General features: G+C 46.0%; 1 protein-coding gene across 23 annotated transcripts in view; it reads left to right on the top strand.

The window, feature by feature from the left end:
• Positions 1 to 20,068, top strand: part of FBRSL1 (fibrosin like 1) — a 533,144-nt gene that overhangs the window by 424,357 nt on the left and 88,719 nt on the right. For 17 of the 23 annotated variants that reach the window (XM_057414883.1, XM_057414875.1, XM_057414891.1 and 14 more), the window contains one exon: positions 9,426 to 9,479. The exons of the other annotated variants lie outside the window; for them this stretch is intronic. In XM_057414883.1, coding sequence (XP_057270866.1) covers positions 9,426 to 9,479 — 54 coding nt within the window. The remainder of the gene's footprint in view (positions 1 to 9,425; positions 9,480 to 20,068) is intronic. 23 annotated transcript variants of the gene reach the window in all.

Here is a 20,068-nt window from a genome sequence, read left to right as displayed (position 1 = left end):
TATGAAATGTACCTACTAACAACTGCTTTGCAATGTGAAGGTTAATCACGATCAAACATTTCCTTTGGTTTTCTTCTATCCTTCCACCCGGATCCAAACCCCCAGAGGTCCAAATGCATGTCAAGGGACACTGGAGCCTGCAACCAGTATAGAAGGCAAAGGTGCCCAACCTCAGCCCACCAGAAGGACTGAGTGGGTCCGGCAGTGTGCACACGTCTGTGTGTTCAGAGAGCACAAACATGCACTCTCTGCACTTGTGGGGGCCATGTGCACCCACTGCACGGAGCTACAGACTGTGCACATGCACACGCACACCCCTGTGCACACAGGCACAACACACGCACCGTGCACAACCCATCACCATGAGCGCACAGATAGCGGCTGTGTGCACACACACCGTGAACACAGCCCACATTGATACAGATGCCATGCGTGCACACACCACGTGCACACACATACACACATGTAAATCGCATGCATGAGCCAGGCATATGCAGACCGTGCACACGGACACAGCTCGTGCCCAGCCTGCACAGAGCTATAGGCCATGCACACACACGCACTGCACGCACAGTGTGCACACACGCTCCTTGTACACGTTCGTGCACACACGCGCACACGCGCGCTTTCTCCTCCTCCCCCCCCCCCCCCCCCCAACTCTGGGGCCGCCCGCGCGCCCTCATCCGGGTGCGCGCGCCCCCACCGCCTCGACGGCGGGTCCCGCGCGTGCCCCGCGGCGGGGCGGGGCGGGCGCGCGCGCGGCGGCGGGGATCGGCGTCTCGCGGGTGGATTGGTCTGGGCTGGCGGCGGGCGGGCGCGGGGCGGGCGGCGCTGGGCGCGGAGCAGTCGCGCCGCGGAGCGCCCGAGGAGCGGTGCGGAGCGGGTGTTCCTCGTCCATGTGTGGGAATAATGGTTACCGAGGCGTGAGCCGCAGCGAGAGCGAGACACCCGCCGCCGGGGGAAGCCCCTGCATGGGGCCGGGTTGGGGCTGCCTGCGGGGCTGAGCTTTCCCCCTCTCCCTCGTCGGATGCCGGCCGGAGCCGCCGGGGTCGCTTCTTTTTCTGGTTTCTTTTTTTGTTATTTTTTATTCTTGCCCCCCTTTTTTTTTTGGTGTGTCCGTGGGCTTTTCGCCCCCCCCTCCCCTCCCCCCACGCTTATTTTCGGCCCCGCCGCGGCCCCGCGGGTGATGGACCCGTAGCGCCGTCTGCGCGGCTCCTCCGGGGCTGACCGGGCGGCGGGGACGCGGTCCGCCGGGCGCGAACTTCTAGCCCTGGGTTCGGCCGGCCGGGGGGGAAGAAAAGAACAGGGGGGAAGAAAAGAAGGGGATAAAGAAAGGTGAAGAGACGCGTTGTCTGCACGCCGCGGAGGAGCGAAGGAGCAGCAGCGAGCGGCGGAGGACTGCGGCGGGGGCCGGCGGGATCCCCGGGGCACCTCCGGGCAAGGCGCCGCGTTGTGCCGCTGCAGGGGGGCCCCGAGCGGCTCCGCTTCTCGCCGCGCCCGCGGGGACCGCCCGGTCTCACCCCGTGGATCGTCCCGCGGGGGCCCGGCTCGCCGGCGGGGCTCGCCATGGTCTGCGCGCTGCGGGGTAAGTACCGGCGGGGCGGGTGGGATCCCCGCGCTGTTTCCTCCATACCCGGAGCCCCGTTGCGCTGCGGGGCAGCGCTTTTCTGCCGGGCTGTGGGAGCCGGGGAGCTGGGCGGGTTCGCAAGCAGACTGGAGAAGGAAATCGCCGCGCTTTCCGCCGGTGCGATCGCTGGGTGCGTGCGGGGCTTTTTTGTCTGTTTCTTTTTCTTGTGCCTTTTTCGGTGCAGCCGACGAGGTGGTTTGATTTTTCCGGCCGCGCCGTTTGCCCAGTACCCCCCTTCCCCTGCTCAGCCCCGGCTGCTTTCGGGGCCAGTTCATGTCCCTTTCTGCCGGGGGGGGGGGGGGGGGAATGGAAATGGATGTTGGGGTGCGGCGGGGCGAAGCGCGGAGAAGCAGAAACCGGTCGTTACCCATTGCCGGAGGCGAACCGAGAAGCTCTGCGTACGGAATTATGGAGAAGGATTGTTCTGGGGGAAGACTGGGTGTGTTTGAATTAAATAACATAATAAAACAGAGCCGCAGCAGCGGGGAGCTGCCGGGATGCGCTGCGCTCCCAAGCTGCTTTTTTTTTTCACTCCATTTCGCACATTCCTCCAGTGCAACCGCATCCCGCTTACCGCCCCCACTTCCAGGAGGGGATACACACACAAAACTAATAGCGATTGGACCGCTGCCTCCGTTAGGGGACCGAGAGCGGGGCCAGGGTGAGACACCCCCCCCCGTCTCCGGTACCCAGGTGCCCCCAAGCCGTGCGGACCCGGTTTCCCTCCCTCGGTGACCGCCGCCCGTTAGTGCTCCTCTTCGGCAGAACGCGGCGGTTCGGCTCCTTGGGATGCTCTCTGGGCAGGCGGAGCTGTACAGGGGCTGCCGGGCGAGGACAGCGTTAGGTCCGGCATTGCTGGCGATCAAAACCGGTGACAAACTCCCAGATCTGTAGCCAGCGATTTAACCCCTTCGGAGCCGGCCTAGCCCCGTCTGCGCACAAAGAAATAACAACTCTTAACATGGTTTTCATGCGTTATTTTTTCCGTGTGTCTTTTGGCCTGAGAGCTGCCCCGTCCTCCTCCCAGCCTGGCAGACGGTGCTGGAGGCGCTGCTGCTGTGCCCCTCTGCCCAGCTCCAGAGAAAAATTAATCCAATTAAGAAACTAAACCCTGTGTGTTTAAAGTGACAAATTTGAAAGGGGGGGTGAAGGCAGATTTCCAGATCACTGGTTAGGTAAAGATGGCTTGGAAGAAGAGCTCAGGAATAAGGCGAAGGCAGAGGGAAGGCAAGAGGGGACCTTTTTAAATGGCAAAAGCTTTTATGTCTCTCTGGAATTTAAACCGGTTTTTAGGCTTGTAAAATCTTCTTGAAGTTGCGCATTTATCTCGGGAGGCTGCTCGCGAGCTAATCTTCTCAAGGCATGTCCTGATTTTTTTGTAACGTTACAGTATCTGAGGTCCTTTTAACCTAATTCTGTAACAAAGATAATTTCTTGTTATGTAAGTTACTGTTCTGAATGATTGCTTTGGGTCTTGGAGAGCGTCCTTAACCGCTCTCTCCTGCGCCGCCGAAACTGGAATTATTTACTTCGTTATCGATTCTTGACAGAAAGCCTCGTTCAGCTGGGAATGGCTGCTGAGGTATTACAGGAAAAGTCTCCCCATTCTTCTTTCTAGAGAGTTAAATCTCTGGTCATCCCTGATCAGAGGTTTATGTTTACGTATAAATCCGATTTTCCCCACATACAGACTTACAAGGGCGAGCTGCTTGATTTATACACACAGCATTAACTTCCTACAAGTGGCAGACTTGTAAAGCTCTTCAAGAATTTTCTTCTTTGCTGAACACGGTTCCCTCAAACTGCCCTGTGCTAAAGCCAAAAGGCACTAGCTCGGGCTGCCGGATCCTCTTTTCCAGAGGAGATTAATGGTATAAAACAAGCAGGCACGTTTTATGTGGCTGGATACTGAGTTTTTGCTGGTACAGAGTGATTTTAAATTGGAAGGTGGGTTATTCTGAGTGAAACCTAAAGCCTTGTTTATTGGAGAGTGGCACTCTGTTCTCATAAATAGCAAAATACATCCTAGTATTACTCTGTCAGGACACGCAGTCATGTTGGACCTTGTGGCCTGGGCTGACTGAATCGAATAGTGGTGTCACAAGTAGCTCTTGCTTTTTTAAGTTAAAGAAGGGATTGGAGTGTGCTTCAAATTCCAGTGATAAACTACAGATATTTAGCAGTAGTTGGTATTTATTTTGCAAGAATGATGCAATTTAAAGTGCTAACTTTTGGTAAGGGGTGCAGATACCCGTGTTTGCTGTTGTTGCTTTTTAAACCAAGAGCTGTTAAGATGTTTAGTGGTGAGATGTTGACAGAAGTGGCAATGAAGAGGGCTGCATTCTTCAGTCAGCCCCTGTGCTGCACTGCTTTGGGGAAGCACAGATGTGTATGTCATTTTCTGCCTTAAATCTTTTATTTCTTCTTTTTTCCTTGGCTCCCAGCATCCTTGTGTCAAGTGACCCATAATAGCTAGGGATTGTGCTGTCTGGATACATTTGAATATGAAGCAGTCTTTTGAAGGCCATTATGGAGGATGTAGGCAAGTCAAATTATTTGTATCATTGGAATAGGAAATGTAACCTGGTTAATTTTAATGACTTTATGAATTTACAAGATCTGAAGTCAGGCAGGTATAAGAACGCCTTGCTCCTCGCTTAATAGCATGTTTGAGCAAAGATTGGCATTCTGCATCAGAAATGGAAATTTTAGGGTTTCTTGCAGCCTTTTATTCTTCTGAATAAGACGGAAATTCTGCACTAGGTAAAGAAACATATGGTTTTACCAGAAATTATTTCCTACAGTGGTCAATTACCAGGAGATGTAATGAGAAATATATTCCTTAGGGAGGGGAAGGAGGGATTGCTATTACATAATATCCCCTGGGAGAATTTCTGTATCGCGTAATGAGGTTGATGATGGAGCATTTGGGGAAAATGCCTATGGATAGGAATTTGTTCTTCAGATTTCCATAAGGAAAACATATTACTGAAAAATAGGCTTGTTAAAAGTAGTACTGATATGTTAGTAGGTGGGTGCTTTGCCTTTATACACATTTCTTTTGTTCTCGTAACTACTATGTAAGAGATTAGGTAACCATAAGATTAAAACATCTGCAAAATGAGAGATGCTCTTGAATAATTCCCTTACTTATTTAACACCAAGGGTAAGCCATTAAGGGCTTATGTTCTGTTCTAGGTTGCATTAATTTATTTCTGTTTCTATATTGAAAATAGCTCCTAAGGACAAGAAAATCTCTAGTCTTAATGGTGTACACACAAACGACCTTATCCTCATGGTGGTGCGAATAAAATATGTAGAAATGCATATATGTGATACTGTGGATTCACTAAAACTTGGTAGCTGGATACATGTTTTCAGAGTCCTTGTAATATCCGAAGGATTGCCTAGGAGCTGACTGAAGAAAGCACTTTAAAATTACTTAAATACAGCCTTAACTTCTTTAGTAGCAGTTGCTTTAAACAGGAAAATAATTCATCCCCACACACCTGCCCTTCACCGCGTTTCACACTCGGAGCCCAGCGGTGAGCACGGAGCTGCTCAGGCCCAGAGGTGTTAAAACCAACAGAGGAAAAGGTGAACAGCCTTAACACCTCTGTCACTGCTGGGGAATTTGCCTAATTGGAGCTGCTCGTTTAAAACCCGAATGCTGGTGACTCGGGTAATTCTTGTCCAGCTTTTGTCCCCTGAGTTAGGGATGCGCGGGTTTCTGTGAACATGGCCCTGGGGCAGGTTCCAGCAGCCGAGGTGGTGCAGGGACCCCAGAGGGAGGCTCTGGAGGGGGAGGCAGGTCTGCACCGCTGTCTCTTCATGAGGAAGTTGGAGGTGCAGTGGCTCTTCTTCAAGTCCTGGCCTTGATTTCAGTGTTTCATTGATAATATTTCATAGTATTCCGTGTGCCACCTCGTGGCTGCGGGCGCACATTGCAGCCCGGAGGGGTGCCTGGGACCCGTTTTGGGGTGGTCTTGGTGGTTTTGCTTTGTGTCAGTTATCTGTTCTGGTTCACCTAACAGTGACTCAGTTGGAAATGCAAACCAGAGTGGTGGCCACTCTCTGCTGACTACTGTGTGGCTTTCAAAGTATGTGGTAGGGCTTGGCTTTCCAAAAAGGTGGAAAATGGTGCTAGGTTTAAGCACTGAGGGTAGAATCAGTGATGTTTCTGCACCCTGTAGAAATTGTTGCCATCAAGGGAACTGAAAACTGTGACTGATACTGGTGGAAGGGCTTGACTGTAGATGGTGACACCGGGGTGGTCATCTTCCCTGCTGCCCCAGCCCCTTACCCTGCCAGAGCTTTACAAACAGTGATCCTGCATTAACCACCTCACAGGCGGGATTTAGCACGAGAGCATCTCTCAAGGTAGCTAATGCCATTTCAAACTGTAAGAATGGCAACCTGTGATTGCTGGTTCTTCTAAACTTAAACTAGGATGGTGCTGTTGACATGGATGTAGAAAAATAGGCTCTCCAGAACATCCATCTGTACCTTATATGGCTGCATTGAAGGGGTGAATGATTAAAAAAAGTGTATTCTTTAATACTGTAAAAATAAACCTTGCTTTCTGGTGGGTGGTAGGAGAAGTGTTAGAGTTTACATGAGGGCAGCTTTTCAAGGTGCCTGTTTGTGCTGTTACCAAAGATATTTCTAGCTTGCTTACAAAATGAGATTTTTTAGAAATACTTTTAATTTTGAAAGCATTCAGCCTGGCTTCTTGTGGAAAAAATGTTGCCATGGAAGATAGCTACAGGCTTTTTAATACTGAGTCAAAGCAAGCTGGGTACGTTGTTTGCAATAATGTTGTTGTCGGGGTAGAAAACTTCTGTACGTGATGCAGTAACTGCTGTACCAAAGAGGAATCAGGGACATAAAGGGTATAAATTTGGGGATTTTTTTCTCCATGGATTACTCAACAATAGAAAGCCTTTTGGCTATTAAGATACCTGCAAGTAGATCCTTACTCCAGAACTGTAGGTTATAAAGTTATAGACTGCCTTCAAAATGGTTGGAAATCTGTCATAAATATCTCCTTACCACATACCTCCTATCTCCCTGGATGATTGGCTCTCTAGCAAAGCCTTCCGTAGAGGGTGTACTGTAATCCTTTTACGTTACTACTTCAGTGCAGATTACACAGCAAGAAATAATTAGGAGATTAATTTTCACCTGTCACTGCCAATAATAGATAACCTTGCTACAGTGACAGGGCGAGGAATTTGGGGAACGGAGAAGCTGTTAACCCTGTAGTGATTGCTGCAGGGACCAGCCAGAAAATGGTTGCCAGAGCATGACCTCCCTGCTCGCTGTCAGCGAGGGGAGAGACGTGTTCATCCTCCCCCTTCCCCGTCTCCCGTGGATGCTGTGTCTCTTCCCGCAGCCTGTGGTGTGGAATCCGCTGTGTGCCGCAGTGGTGCCACACGCGCCTCGTGCTAATCAGCCCCGAGCAGGCGTCAGAGACCTTTGTAGCCTCGTCTTTTAATTCAGATGCAGTTCTATTGCTTTTCATGCTTTCCATTCCCAACCTGACTGGTGTTCCTAGTCTGCAAGGGAAGGGAGCAAACTAATGAAGATGGCTTCATTAGGCAGAGTGTGGTTTAGCCCTTGCTTCTCTCCAGCAAATGCAGCTGAAAAAACATCCCACAAGTAACTGTGCTTTCGGTCTTCAGAGAGGGCAAAGCTGAGGTGCTTCTGCTCCCTTTCAAAACTAATTATTAGCTTGCATCAGGTGAACCTAAAACCATAGCTTGTGCCCTAAGACAGGGAAGAAAGCCCCCACCCTTCCTTGTAATTCTTGCTTTTGTGCCTAAATTGAAATCTACAATCTGTTGAAAACGTAATAGGAAACCAGCCTACAGAAAATGCCATTATTCATATCATCGTGAGCTCATTTATTTTATCTGCAATAGTAATGATAAGACAGACTGCTTGGCAATGCTGATAAGCTGAGAAATATCTTAGAGCTATTTGTAAAAGTTAAAGCAGATCTTGGTACTAAGAGATAGGGAAACTGATGAGCCTTTGGGCAATCTGCAGAGCTGAAAGCTAATAAAGATTTTAATAGGAAGGACTCATTAGGATTAGGGAGAAGATCTGTTATCTGGGATTTACACAACACAAACACTGGGGCAACTTTAATTTTTGCTGCTTTGTTCACTAAATAGTATTGCTGAATGTGAAGGCTTTTAACTCTGATCTGGATCTCTTTGTACTTTCAAGGAGCCATCACCGCTATTGGTTGAGGAAGGATGGAAGGGCAGTTTGTGTGGGAATGCATTTGCCACACGTGAGAAGTGCCAGACCCAGTCATGTTCAGGGGCCCGTCACTTTCTGGAGGTGCAGAAATACAACTGTTTGCAGGTGCCTGGGAGGGAGGGTTCTCAGTAGCATCATTTTTCCTGTTGTGAATGGCATCCCTAATCTTTTGGGCCTGAAGAGCATCTTTAGAAAGAAATTAACATATTGCTCTTGTGCCGATTCTCTTGATGGTGAGACTGAAATACTATTCCTGGACAGCTTGTCCGCCCATCCAGCCTCATGGCGTGCTGCTAACTCCCAGTTCCACAGTGGTGGCTTTTTTGTTAGCTGTGATACCCACACAGACAAGACTGTTTTGGCAGAGGACCTGTCTGCAGTGCCACTGGAGCTGGTGTGGTAGGAGTATGTGCCATGGGTGAGCTGATTAACTGGCTTGGTAGTTAAACAACAGGACTGAGTTAGCACTGTGTGCTTTCTTGTGCCTGTGATGTACAGGACATTCACTTTTTGAGGACCTTCAGTGTATGCCAACACCTATCTCATTGGCTCAGTGGCTTTATTCCTCATGTTCAACAAAGTATGTAAGGTGCATGTAAGCTGCTGAAAAAAGGCACTAGCTTATCCAGGGCTTACAGATGTATTTAATATTTTTCGCAAGGACCATCCAAACTTTTTTTTGTGGTTGAACTGAATTGGGAAGCAGGAGAAGCCATGCTGGAACATTTTTTTTTGTTTGCTTTCGAGGACCGAGCGTGTTGTAACCTGATTCTTCTAACCTGCAGTTTAAACCACTTTTACACACAGCCAGTGAGATCTAGTTGAACCTTTAATGCAGATGAAGGGGTTTGGTAGGTGATGTCCATGCTGGCTGTGAAAACCACATGCGTGACTACGTGTGTGTTTGGGAGCTGTCTGCTTTCTTCCTTGTGTGGAGCACCGACGAGTACAGGAGTCTCAGCTTCTTCCTGTTCTCATGGCACAGACCAACTCCTCTCCTGCTGGATCAAATAACCCTAGTTGTAACTACAGGAAGCATTGCTTCCATAGAAGAGTAGTGTTTGGAAACCATGTTCTTGTATTTTCAGTTACCTTTAATACGATGTAGCAGCCGAAAACCAAAAGGGAGCTCAGCACCATGAGCCACAGGGAAGTTTATTCCAGACAATGGTTTGGGTTCTGCTGGTTTAAACGCTTGGTTTCCTAGAGCCTACAGTAGACAGGGTAATGATAGATTTAACTCCAAGTATTTCATCTTCCATGTGCTTAAGGTACTTGCTTTGTGGAGACAGATGGGCAGGCTGGCTGCACTCACTGCCCGGGACGTAAAACACATTCCTCCAAGCAGGCTGGTGTCAGTTCATTGCAGCTTGTTGGTAACAACTCACAGTTTATGTCAGCAAACCAGCGTGGCCTCCTAAAGAACTAGCACTGTTTGCACGTAACATGTTGCTCCAGCAAGGCTGCCGTTTGAGAAGTTTCTAATACTTATGTTTGATATGAATGAAACTTTTTGTTTTGTCTGTAGACCGCAACGGAACTGGAGCTGACTCGTATCAGGAGTGCCTTGATAACAAGCAAGGTATGAGATCAAGTCTCTCCAACATGGGCACTTGGGACTGATTTAGCTTTATTTCTTGCAGCTGAATTGGTTGCTGTCTCTGTGTCTCTCGCTTTGTCTCCCCTTTTTACTTTCTTTTTTTTCCCCTCCACTGTCTCCAAGCCAATTCACTGTTAACAGCTCCATGTCAGCTAACCTGTTAGCTCAGGGTCTCATTACACATTTGTGCTAAGGCTTCTCATTTTTAGCAACCCAAACCCTCTGTTATTAAGGGAGGAAGTGGGAAGGTTGTAAAACAAAAGTAGCACGTGCTCTTGCTTGCAGCTATCTTCTTTCTTGAGCTTTAGTTGCACAGCCAAGCAGAAAAACATATTAAAGTAAAAGTTGAGTTCAGGGAAGGCACGTGCTAGGCTGGGTTACCTTAATGCCAGACATGCTGTGAGGATTTGTGTGCTGTGCTGACATGCTGGCCCAGACTTGTCCAGTCTGCTGTTTTCTGTGGCAAAGTTGATAAGAGCTGGAAAAGTCCCTTGTGACTTACAGGGGAGTGATGATGGTGAAGGAGGGACCTGTTATCCTTTCACTGTAAACATGGAAAGAAGAAGAGTCAGTAGAAATGAAAATTGTAGAAGTATCTCTGAAACAGGACCCAAAGGCAAGGTTATTGATTTTGTACTTAGAGAAAGGGTTGGTGTATTATGTTCTCTTCAGATGTCCTCTCTCAGAACTGCAATCAGAAGTGCTACTCCATTGCTGTAGCTGTGAAGTGAGTGTTGAACCTTCTGGTAATCAGGGAGAACAAGCACCCTTCAGTTCAGAATTTCATTCACTAGAAGCTACAGCAGAGAGAGAAGAGGAAATACTTATCCTGACCAGGTTATAGGCATCAGTTACATGTCAGTTTTTACCCTGCTGTTGACCCAGATCTGTAACAGTAGCTAGAAGGATCATTTGCTGAAATTTTGACTCTTCTTGCACAATTTAGTGAAGTACTACCAAGAAACACAAAAAAAACGTGTCCCAGTTTGGTGCTTGGTTGGATTTAATTTTCCACTGGTGTCTTCGCTTTCAGTATCCATCAATCAGTGTTATATGTGCTTCAAGTCAAAGCTGCCGCGAAGTGCATCCCCCTGCTGTCGTTGGGGTTTGGGGAGGGTTGCTTGGGAGGAGGGTGGTTGTTTCTTGTGTTTGGTTTTGTTTTCCTCCTCTCAAAAAACCCCCAAAGGTTCATTGTCTCTCTGGTGACCTTTCTGCTCATCTTTTTTCACGATTTCCCTCTGCTGATTGTGGTAAATACCTAATCATTGCTAAGCTTTTATTTCAGAAGTTACAACTGGAAGACTAATGTGGAAGAACTGTAATCAATAATGGCTTTTATTATTAGATTAAGTTTAAAAGTCTTCTAGACCAATGTAATTCAAGATGCTCCTTTGATAGGTAGTTTGTTCTTGGGGAGAACTTTTTTTTCCAGTAAGGTTTTTCGGGGGGGGGGGGGGGGTTGCATTTGACATTTTGTAGAAAGCAACTGAGTTTCAGGTTTAAAAACACTGAGTATTCTCACTTTCTGAAACCAGTTGAGTCCCTTGGATGCAGCAGTTACCCTGGTTTATCTGGCAGGTGGTATTAAAGGGCATTATATCCATCACTTTCATTTATTTGTCTGTCAGTACCCCAGGCATATCCTATAGAGTGTTTTGTTGATGGGTTTCTTCTACTTCATTGTTAACATGTGAACAAGCTGTATCACTGTAAGTGCTTTCAATCCAGTCTGAATTGGATCTGGTTTGGGTAATTTACCATGTCCATGCTATGTGTTAAAGCAACAACCTTTAAGAACACAGAGGTTTAAAGGTGAAAGTATACACAGAAACTTGTAGTCAGTCTCTTACTGTCCAATCCACCTTACATTTTGTGAGTGTGCAGCAGAGCTGAATCCACCATTTGCAACAATTTACGGAATATAAAACACACAGCTGTTGGTGGACCCATTTCTCTAGTTTCTTTCGGTTATGTTCAAAACAAAACACCACCAATGGCTGGAAGTAGCAGTGGCTCCTTAAAAGTATTAAATCTTCAAGCTATGTGAAATGCAATTGCCATGGCTTCTTTTTATAACAGCATGCTTGTCTCCTAGAAATTATGCTATAATGAGGTATGGTTTATATATTTTACCCCTTTCCTCATTAAAGTGCTATCTCTCAGAAGAAGCGCTTTGTGTCTTGAAATACTGTGTGGTTAAAATGAAGGCAGGTTTATAAGGATTTAATGTACTTAGGAGCCAAGGTTTTGTAGCTTTATGGCAAAGATGTTTTAACAAAGGGCTTTATGGTAAGGGTGTGCTGTATTTTAGGCAGGCAGTTGCTTAAGGGAGAATTTTCAGTGTGAACACGTCACGGCAGCAAGGAGAAATTCAGAGGGAAGCAGGCCTCTGAGATCCAGTCACCGTCTTGGCTGATGTTAAGCCTTAATTCTTTGCAATTTCAAGCCCTGGATCTTTTTTTACCTTTTGGCTCAAGGAAGACAAAGTCTTGTGCCATGTCATGCAACAACATGAGCAGGTCATGTAGGTTTCTCACTATAATAGTGCTCAGAGGCAGGGTGCAGGAGAGCATGCCCAGGACAGATGGCATCTGAATCCTTGAAGATTCACATCTTCTCAGGCTAGAGCTTGATTTTTCAACCTTTTATCTTGAATACTCATTATTAAATTCATACCTTAAAAACAGACTTTCTGAGGGTTGGGATTTGGAAGTGAAGAAGGCAGCAGTTCTGAGCAGTTGGCCATCCACTGCAGCAGAAGACGTGTCCTGGATCTGCCTGTTTCTCTGGGATACAGTTAATACCCCATGGCTTCCTGAGAGCCAGGGGGTTCTGCCATGGAAAACAGGTATAAAATTACAACCAGACACAGTTGTTGCTGGAGCTTCTCAATAGGAACTCACTGTTAAAAATAAAATAATTCTGTTTTAAAGGTTAGGCAATGAAAAGCACTCAGCTAGGGCCTTGGTGGCAGCCAGGAGACACAACCTCGGATCCTTGAAATAGTGTGTAGAGAGGTGGTCTTGGAAACCGATTCCAAGTGTTTCATGTTATCATTTGCAGCACCTTCTCTCATCCGTAGAAAATTGTGGTTTATTTCAGCGGTCTTCTGCATCCCCATACATGTAATGGGTATTTTGCCCTACTGGCTGCTAGCTTTCCAAGCAGGTTCCTTCTGGAAGAACCCAACACCTTTCCCTTTTCCATCTTTCTCTTTTTTTGCTGAATATCATGGTTCTGTGTTACTTTTCCACAGATGAATTAGTTTCTGTTTTCCCAGGAGGAACATGGTTTCGTCTTTCTGATGACACTATTGACTTCCTAGGACCCTATATTTCTTCCCTGGTGTTTTATACCATGTCCTAAATTCAGTACTGCTTATTGATTTTGTTAGCTCACCTCTAGAGGGAGGATAGATGTGATTTGGAGCAGTGTTTGGGAGCAAGGACAGAGGGTCGTTAATCTTGACAGTGATCAAAATCTGGCTGCAGTCGAGATGATAGCAGTTCTTCTGTCATGAGTTTATGGAGGACCCTGGGTTTGTGCTGAGTGGATCTTGGGCAGGTTGCTGAGTAATTGTTCCAGTCTGTAGGGCTTCATTTTGAAATAGTGGCCATAAACTGAAGACTCTTCATCCTGTTACCAGTCCCCTGGGCCATGCAGTCCCAGTGTGTGTCATCTCCTATTAGTCTTGATGCAACCAGTGACCTTGTTTGTGTGAGCACATTAAGCACAACATTAATACCTAATTTGACTACTTTCAATTCAGACAGGCTGTAATCAATCATCTGAACTCTCTTGACAGCGAATATGGCTGGGCAGGATAAGGAGAACAGATGAAACGCATGCTTGGGCCTAAACTGTAGGCAATTAGAAATCTGCTTGTGAGCCTGTGTAGCTGCTGTAACTGTAGCAGTTGGTGGAAATGGTTCTTCACTGGAAGGCAAAAGCAAGAAAACTGTGGTCTTTGTAGTGGTCTGTTCAGCCTTCTTCCTGCCTGTAAATACCAGCATGGTAAATGAAACTGCCAAGGTACAGAGGCACCTTTTAGAAGGTGTTACTGGGAGAAGTTCTGACATATTCCAGTTTTTGGATCTCTTCTGAACCCCAGCAGGTTTAGTTTCAGGATGGCAAAGATGAATTATGAGGCAGATAAATAAAAGTGGCAGAGTGGCATGGCTGGATTGAAAAGTGCGGTCAAAACAGCTCTGTCGCTGAGGACATTATTTCCATTAAATGTTTTGAGATTTATTATTGATTTCAGTGAAATTACCCTTGAAAACAGATTTCCTCCAAACCTTTACTTTTAGATATTTGTTTTGGAACTCCATTAGGAGGCAAAAAAAATAAAACTTCTGCTTCAAACAGTTTTTGTGTTTTGAAATTGGCTTTTTTCACTGTATGAACAGTTTAAAAGATATTATTTATTATTTGTATTCCAGTCATGCCTATGCACTCTAGTTACGGCCTAAACGTCATTCTGCTAACCACAATGCAGACAGGGGGAGGGGGATCAGTTTCTGCCTGAAAAAGCTTTGGGTTTGTATTTCTTACTGGGGCTGCATTGATTGAGGGTGCCTGTTTCCAAAAGAAAGAAAAACTAAAAAGAAGCAGCAAAAAAACCAAACCCCAGCCTTCTCATTTTACAATATGTTGGCTGCCTTTTTGTTTAAAGAATTATAAATACATCAGCAGATTTTCCACAAAAACACATATGCTTTCTTCCTGGTGAGCGTGATGACGCACTGCGAATCCTTGCGAGAGGCCTTGAATCTCCTTCGAGTAGAGGATAGTGCTGAGGTTGAAATTGAAATTTTAAAGAAGTGTCTTCGTTGCAGAAGATGCTGGTGGGGCCTCGTTGGCTGAAGAATTGCCATTTTCTGACTAATTTTTTCTTTTGCCAGCCTGGGAACAAAGAAAGAAAGGAGGAGGCAGAATAAAAGCCTGTGTACGTACAGAGGCTGCAGCTCTTAACTGGTAATGGTATCTGGAAAGAGTCCAGGCTGTTGTAAATATGAACTTTTGTCAATATTCCCCAAGCTTCTTTGGACTCTAGGGTGGGCTTTATTAGCTGAAGGTCACACCATTGTGCTGTCTCCCTCTCCTGAGACCTCTGATACCTTCCTGAAAGGACAGCCCATTATCCCTGAGCTTAGAAGCCAGCTTTCTCTTCAGTGGCGCTGAAGCTGATAAGCTTAAGAGGCATATTTCATCCCCCTGCTGCTGCTTTCAGGAGAAAAACAGTGTTTATCATCCCTGATTAATTCCAGTTGAACAAAAAACCAAAATAGGAGGTATGTGTGTGTGCACACGTGCGCGCGCACAGACACACGGGGTTGACTCTTGGTTTAGGCTGGTGGTTGTGCATAAGGTCAACTCATCACGCTGGTCATGGTGAGCAGCGCCTGGTGCTGCCTCTTTGTTTTTCCTAGGTGGTGTGTCTGAAGATTGATTTAGTAACATGAGAGGATCCTGGGCTGCGATCAGTGTAAAGAGAAAGGGGTAGAAAGGGGGACAGGGTAGCAGCAGCCTGAGCATCGAGGTTGGAATTGATTTGTGGCAATTAAACATTAAGGTCTGCGAGATCAGAACCACCGGCTGGGAGAGTGGCTTTCCATCACCTGCAGAAGATGAATAGCCCTAGGAGAGAGAAGGGCAGGAATTTCGTACTCAGCTACCTGAAAAGAATCATAAAAACACACTGTATCTCGCCTCTGTATCTTACAGCCCTGTTCATCACAGCTAAATCCCTTTGCTGGGAATTGTATGCAAGAGAGTTGGAATATATAAATGCTAATTGCTTCTACTGCTTTGGTTTCTCCATTTCACTCTTGGATCTGGCTTGAAATTTGTCAGGAGGTGTCTTGCTGATTTTTTTGTTGCTGCCATTTGAGTAGGAATGTGTTCCATACATGGCTCCCAGTTTCGTAGGGTTGCTTTTTCCCTTGTGCTGAGATTCAGAGTACAGAATGAATAACAATGGATAACACGTGCAGTGAATAGCATATTGTCCCTCTCAGTGCTCCTCTGTCAAATGCCCAGGTAACATGCCCCAGTGGCTGGGGCATCCAGGGCTGAGACCTGTGCTGTGTGTTCCCTTAGGGCACACCGTGCTGTGCAGGACACGTTGCCTACCTGTGCCTGAGGTTTTTTTGTGGAAAATGAGAAGACTGGGACTGTGCATGGTAGTGTTTGTTTAGATGACCATGTAGCTGCAGCCCAAGTAGGGCCTTTTACAAAGGACTCTGTATTGCCTTCAGTTTTGTTGTGTGGTACTTGCCAAGGTTGAGGAGTGAAAGAAGAAGTCGCATGTGGTTGAAAGGAGCCCGTTGGTATTGGAACCAGATGACAGTTTTTACTTTGTAAGACTCTGAATTTTTCAGCCTTTTGCAAAAAAAAAAAGGCTACAGATATTATAGAGCTGAGGTGAGTGAACTGCTTTCTCTCGCTTTGCTTTGTGTTCATACTAAACAAATGGGTCCTGACAGTAGGTGAGGGGCTTCACTGCTCTGCCCCCCACTCTGTGGCAGAGCTGCTGCGTGTGGAGCATGTTTAAAGCAGATTGTAGGTACTCTGGTTAAACTGAACTTCATTTCCTTTGCTAGAACAGACAGAGATGGAACAGTATTAGAAATAATTTCACTAAACTATGTTTACTTCTTACCACTGAAGACAATATTTAAAGATGGATTTTGCTATTACAGCTCCAGTGCTAGTGTAAACAGGGTCTAATGGGAAAGGCTATAAGGTAATAGGGCTATTGGTCATCTTTGGGGAAAAAGGAATTTACATAATGCACTTCAAACTGGAATGGATCTGAAGCTTCGGCTGACCAAACACAACTAACATTTCTGCATTAAAATGTGTACAGTAGCATGAAATGGGAGTGGTGGGCCTCTAATACTGTTTTTTCAAGGTAAGCTGCACAAGCCTGTGTCTACTGGGGGCACTTATATGCCTTTGTGGATTGGGTTAAATTAGTCATTCTTCACGTAAAATAGAATGCAGTTAAGTTTTAGGTGAGAACCTCCTTAAATATACCACAGACTCCTTTTTCAGGGCAAAGTAGATTTAAGGGTTCTGAATTGTTTATGGCTGTTTCTCCAGATTGGTTAACACAGTGGAAGGATCCTTAGTAGTCCAGTGGTGCACCATAGACTACAGTAAGATATGGACTTGCTTGGGCCCCAAGTTTTGTGATAAGTGACATGTTAATACGTGCTTGGCAGAGCAAGTTCTTCATTTCCCTTAAAATGGAGGGGGCAGACATGATCTCATTGGACAAGATGTCTTTGGGCTACTGCCCACCGTTAGGTATGTCCTAGACAAGATTGATTTACTTGGTGTGGACAGATTATTTCCTTTTCTCTCCCCAAATCTGGTTTGCAGTAGCTGCTAGCAAGAGCTTTCCACCTTCTGTATCACATGAAGCATTTTAGCTCTTGTTGAAATATGAAGCTCCCTTCCTTTATTAAAATTAAGAAGCACTTTCTCACATGGCAAAGTGATAATAAAGGCTGAAATTGGATCTATAACTTCATGAAAAGAAAGAGAATTTTTTTTTTAAGGCAAATCATGCATGGTAATACCTCCATTGTTCTCTCACTGTGTTCTTTGTATTGCTTAACTCCCTGCGAACAAAGAACCCATAACTGGAATTGTAAAAATAATCCAGGCATTTAAGTCAAAACTCAAAAGGCCCTTGGGAATCTCATGCAAAGGTGTGCCCTTGAAATGGTGGTTTATGAATTGTCTGAACAGGTTTGAACATCCTGGCCCTGAGGAAATCTATGGGAATTTCGCTGCTGACTGCAGTGGGGTCAGGATTTCACACTTGGCGCTTTGTATGTACATTGAGCGGGGCCCGCTTTCAGGCTTTGAGAAAATCTGACTCCCTCCTTGGGAGCAGGTGGGAGATTTTCTAGTTGGTTGCACTTGTGAATTCTAGTTAGGGGGATTGCTTTTGGTCCCCCCCATCTTTGTCACTTACTTAAACAAATAGGCAAACTGGAAACATGCACTAGCTCAAGCTTGAGCAGTAATACTTCCTCAAGAGCTCTTGTTACTGATCTAGACCTGAAGCTGGTTGGGAATGTGGTTTTAAGCTAAGGTTCAACCCTGCTTAAATGAAACCAGTTCAGCAGAGAGATGGGAAATTTTATTCCTACTTGCAGATCATAGAATTACAGAATCATAGAATAGTTAGGGTTGGAAAGGACCTTAAGATCATCAAGTTCCAACCCCACCCAGCTCGTTTGAAGTGTGAAGGTTCAGTCTCTCAGCTTCAGCACAGATCAGGAGGGAGGCTGCATTATGAATTGAAGCTATGAGTACTTCTTCACCAGTTTATTGCAAACTAATGTGTTTTTGAAAGTACAGGTTTATCCAGGGTCAAAGTCACTGGAAAAGAAGGTACTTAAATGGACAGTGAGGGAATTAGTCCAAAATTTGTGTGCAGATTCAGCTGAACATAGAAGATCATAGAAGACCCCTGTCTGAGCAGGAGGTTGAGCCAGGCAATGTCTCAAAGTCCCTCCACTTAAGTGACTCTGTGGTTCTCTGTTTGATGTCTCATGCCTGCCCAGGGTATTTGAGCAAACCGTTCGATTGTCTGATCATTGTAAACAAGGACATCGTATTCCTCTACCATGTCATGGGCCATGGAGAAGAGAGTCACAAGAGTTGTAGTAAATTCCACTTTGTCCTCAGGTCTTCCATATTCATTGTACACTGGCCAGTGACATCATCTCTTGTTTAAGAACTGCCGCTGTTGATGGAGTAAGCTCTGTATATAATGAAAAACAGAACTCAAGGAAACCATAATCCCCAAAACACATGATTCAGGGCTCCAGGAAAATGGAACACTTAAGTTACCTAATCATGGTTCTCCATCAGGAGAGAAAGTTTAGGAAAAATTACTAGGAAAACCTTTGAAGCTGTCAGCAACGATATCCCACAGGCTGTCAGTCCACAGTAGTTCCACAAAGCTCAACAAACTGATGTCTGTTGAACTTGTTTGCATCTCGTTCTAGTAGAACTTGGATCAAAAACGTGGGCTGTGTGCCCCTCGTGTTACTATCAGTAGTTGTGAGGGGGAGCTGGAAAGCTACATACATCTTGTGTACAACATGGAAGTTAATTTGGACTCCTACACTGCTCAGGGGATCACAGGAATGTTGCAGTGGCTGAAAGCTTGACTGTAACTTTTCCATGTTTAGCTGTAATGGAATGTGCAAAAACATAACAATTCCTTCATGGAGCCTGGAGACACCCAGCCCTGGTGCGGGTAGCAGTACACACTGACCGCTGCTCAGGGGAGGGACGTTTCTCAGAGTAGTGTGCACAAAGTAACAATCACAGCGCAGCAGGGACAATTAGAGAATGTTAGAAGTAAATGGTTCATTTCCAACTTTTTCTGCCCAAACACAGCCAACCCTAAATGAAAAAAGCTGGGTTGTTCCTCACTGTAGCTGTGTCTTGAAGGCTTTCCTTAATGAGCTGTCTCCTTCTGTCCAGTATGGAAAGAAAAACAAAAGAGTTAGAGACCTTCCTTTGTCTCCATGTGATTTTAATCTGATCCATTCATTCCTAATCATCTTGAAGGATTATAAAAGCAGAACCTGTTAGTTCTTACTTCTTTTCTTCCTCTCCCCAACATCATTTGTTCTTTTATCATGTTGCATTTCTTTACCCGTGAATCAGCTGCCTTTTAATTTTTTCCTATATAACAGAAGTCTGGCAGGGAGGGAGGAGGGTGACGGGACTGCTGCTGTCTTTGATTCGTTCGACACACAAGTGTTCCTTGGCCTTTCATACCGAGGAGTGGATGTGGCTCTTGAGCAAATTGGACCTACTTGTTTGCTGGCCTAGGCCATCTTGTTATCCAGCCAGCTGTGTTTTGATCTTGGAGGGCCGTTTGAAGATTAAATTGAGACATCTTTTGTTACTATTAAGTGCAGTAATTAAATCAGCTCAGTGTTATTTAAGTGTGGAAAATGTCGCTTCGCTGGCCCATGGGTGCCTGAAGTTGCCATTAGACAGCTGTGTTGCTTCCAGTGCTAATGATGAAGAGGTGGGAGAAAAGAGCCAAGTGCTCTCCAAATAATTTTCAACTCTTTCTGGGTTGTGCTGCATCCCCTCCCCACCTTTTTGTGTGAGGTTTCTCCCCTGTCTCTCCTCAATTCATGAAGAACAAGGTTTTTGAGAAGGAACTGCAGTTTCTGTGGGTAAAGAGCTGGAAGCTAGTGCCCTGTCCCATGTGGAGGGGTGGTGTACAATGGTGAGTTCCCTGGATCAGCAGCTGCTGCTCCATCCCTGAGTTTGCAGGCTGTTGGCTCTGTGAATGACGAAGGAGGCTGAGCTAGAAGGATGGATGCAGTAAATGAGCAGTTGTCTGCTCCCCCCCTTCCTCTGTAGGGGGGGGAGTCTGCCAGTCAAGTCGATCATGGCAAGTACATTTGTTCCCATGAGGGTCATCGTAATACGATTTGCTGGTGAAGACTGGCCTGACTGTGAAGTGGTGGCACCTGGGAGATGTGAACTCTGGCTTAGGCCAGGGCTGGTATCATTCA

This window comes from Pezoporus wallicus, unplaced genomic scaffold (assembly GCF_028554395.1).
Source record: "Pezoporus wallicus isolate ANWC-B61680 ecotype Strahan unplaced genomic scaffold, APGP_CSIRO_Pwel_v1 contig_8047, whole genome shotgun sequence".
NCBI lineage: Eukaryota > Metazoa > Chordata > Aves > Psittaciformes > Psittacidae > Pezoporus > Pezoporus wallicus.
Note: the sequence above shows the minus strand (reverse complement) of the source record. Positions and strands in the feature narration are given on the sequence as shown.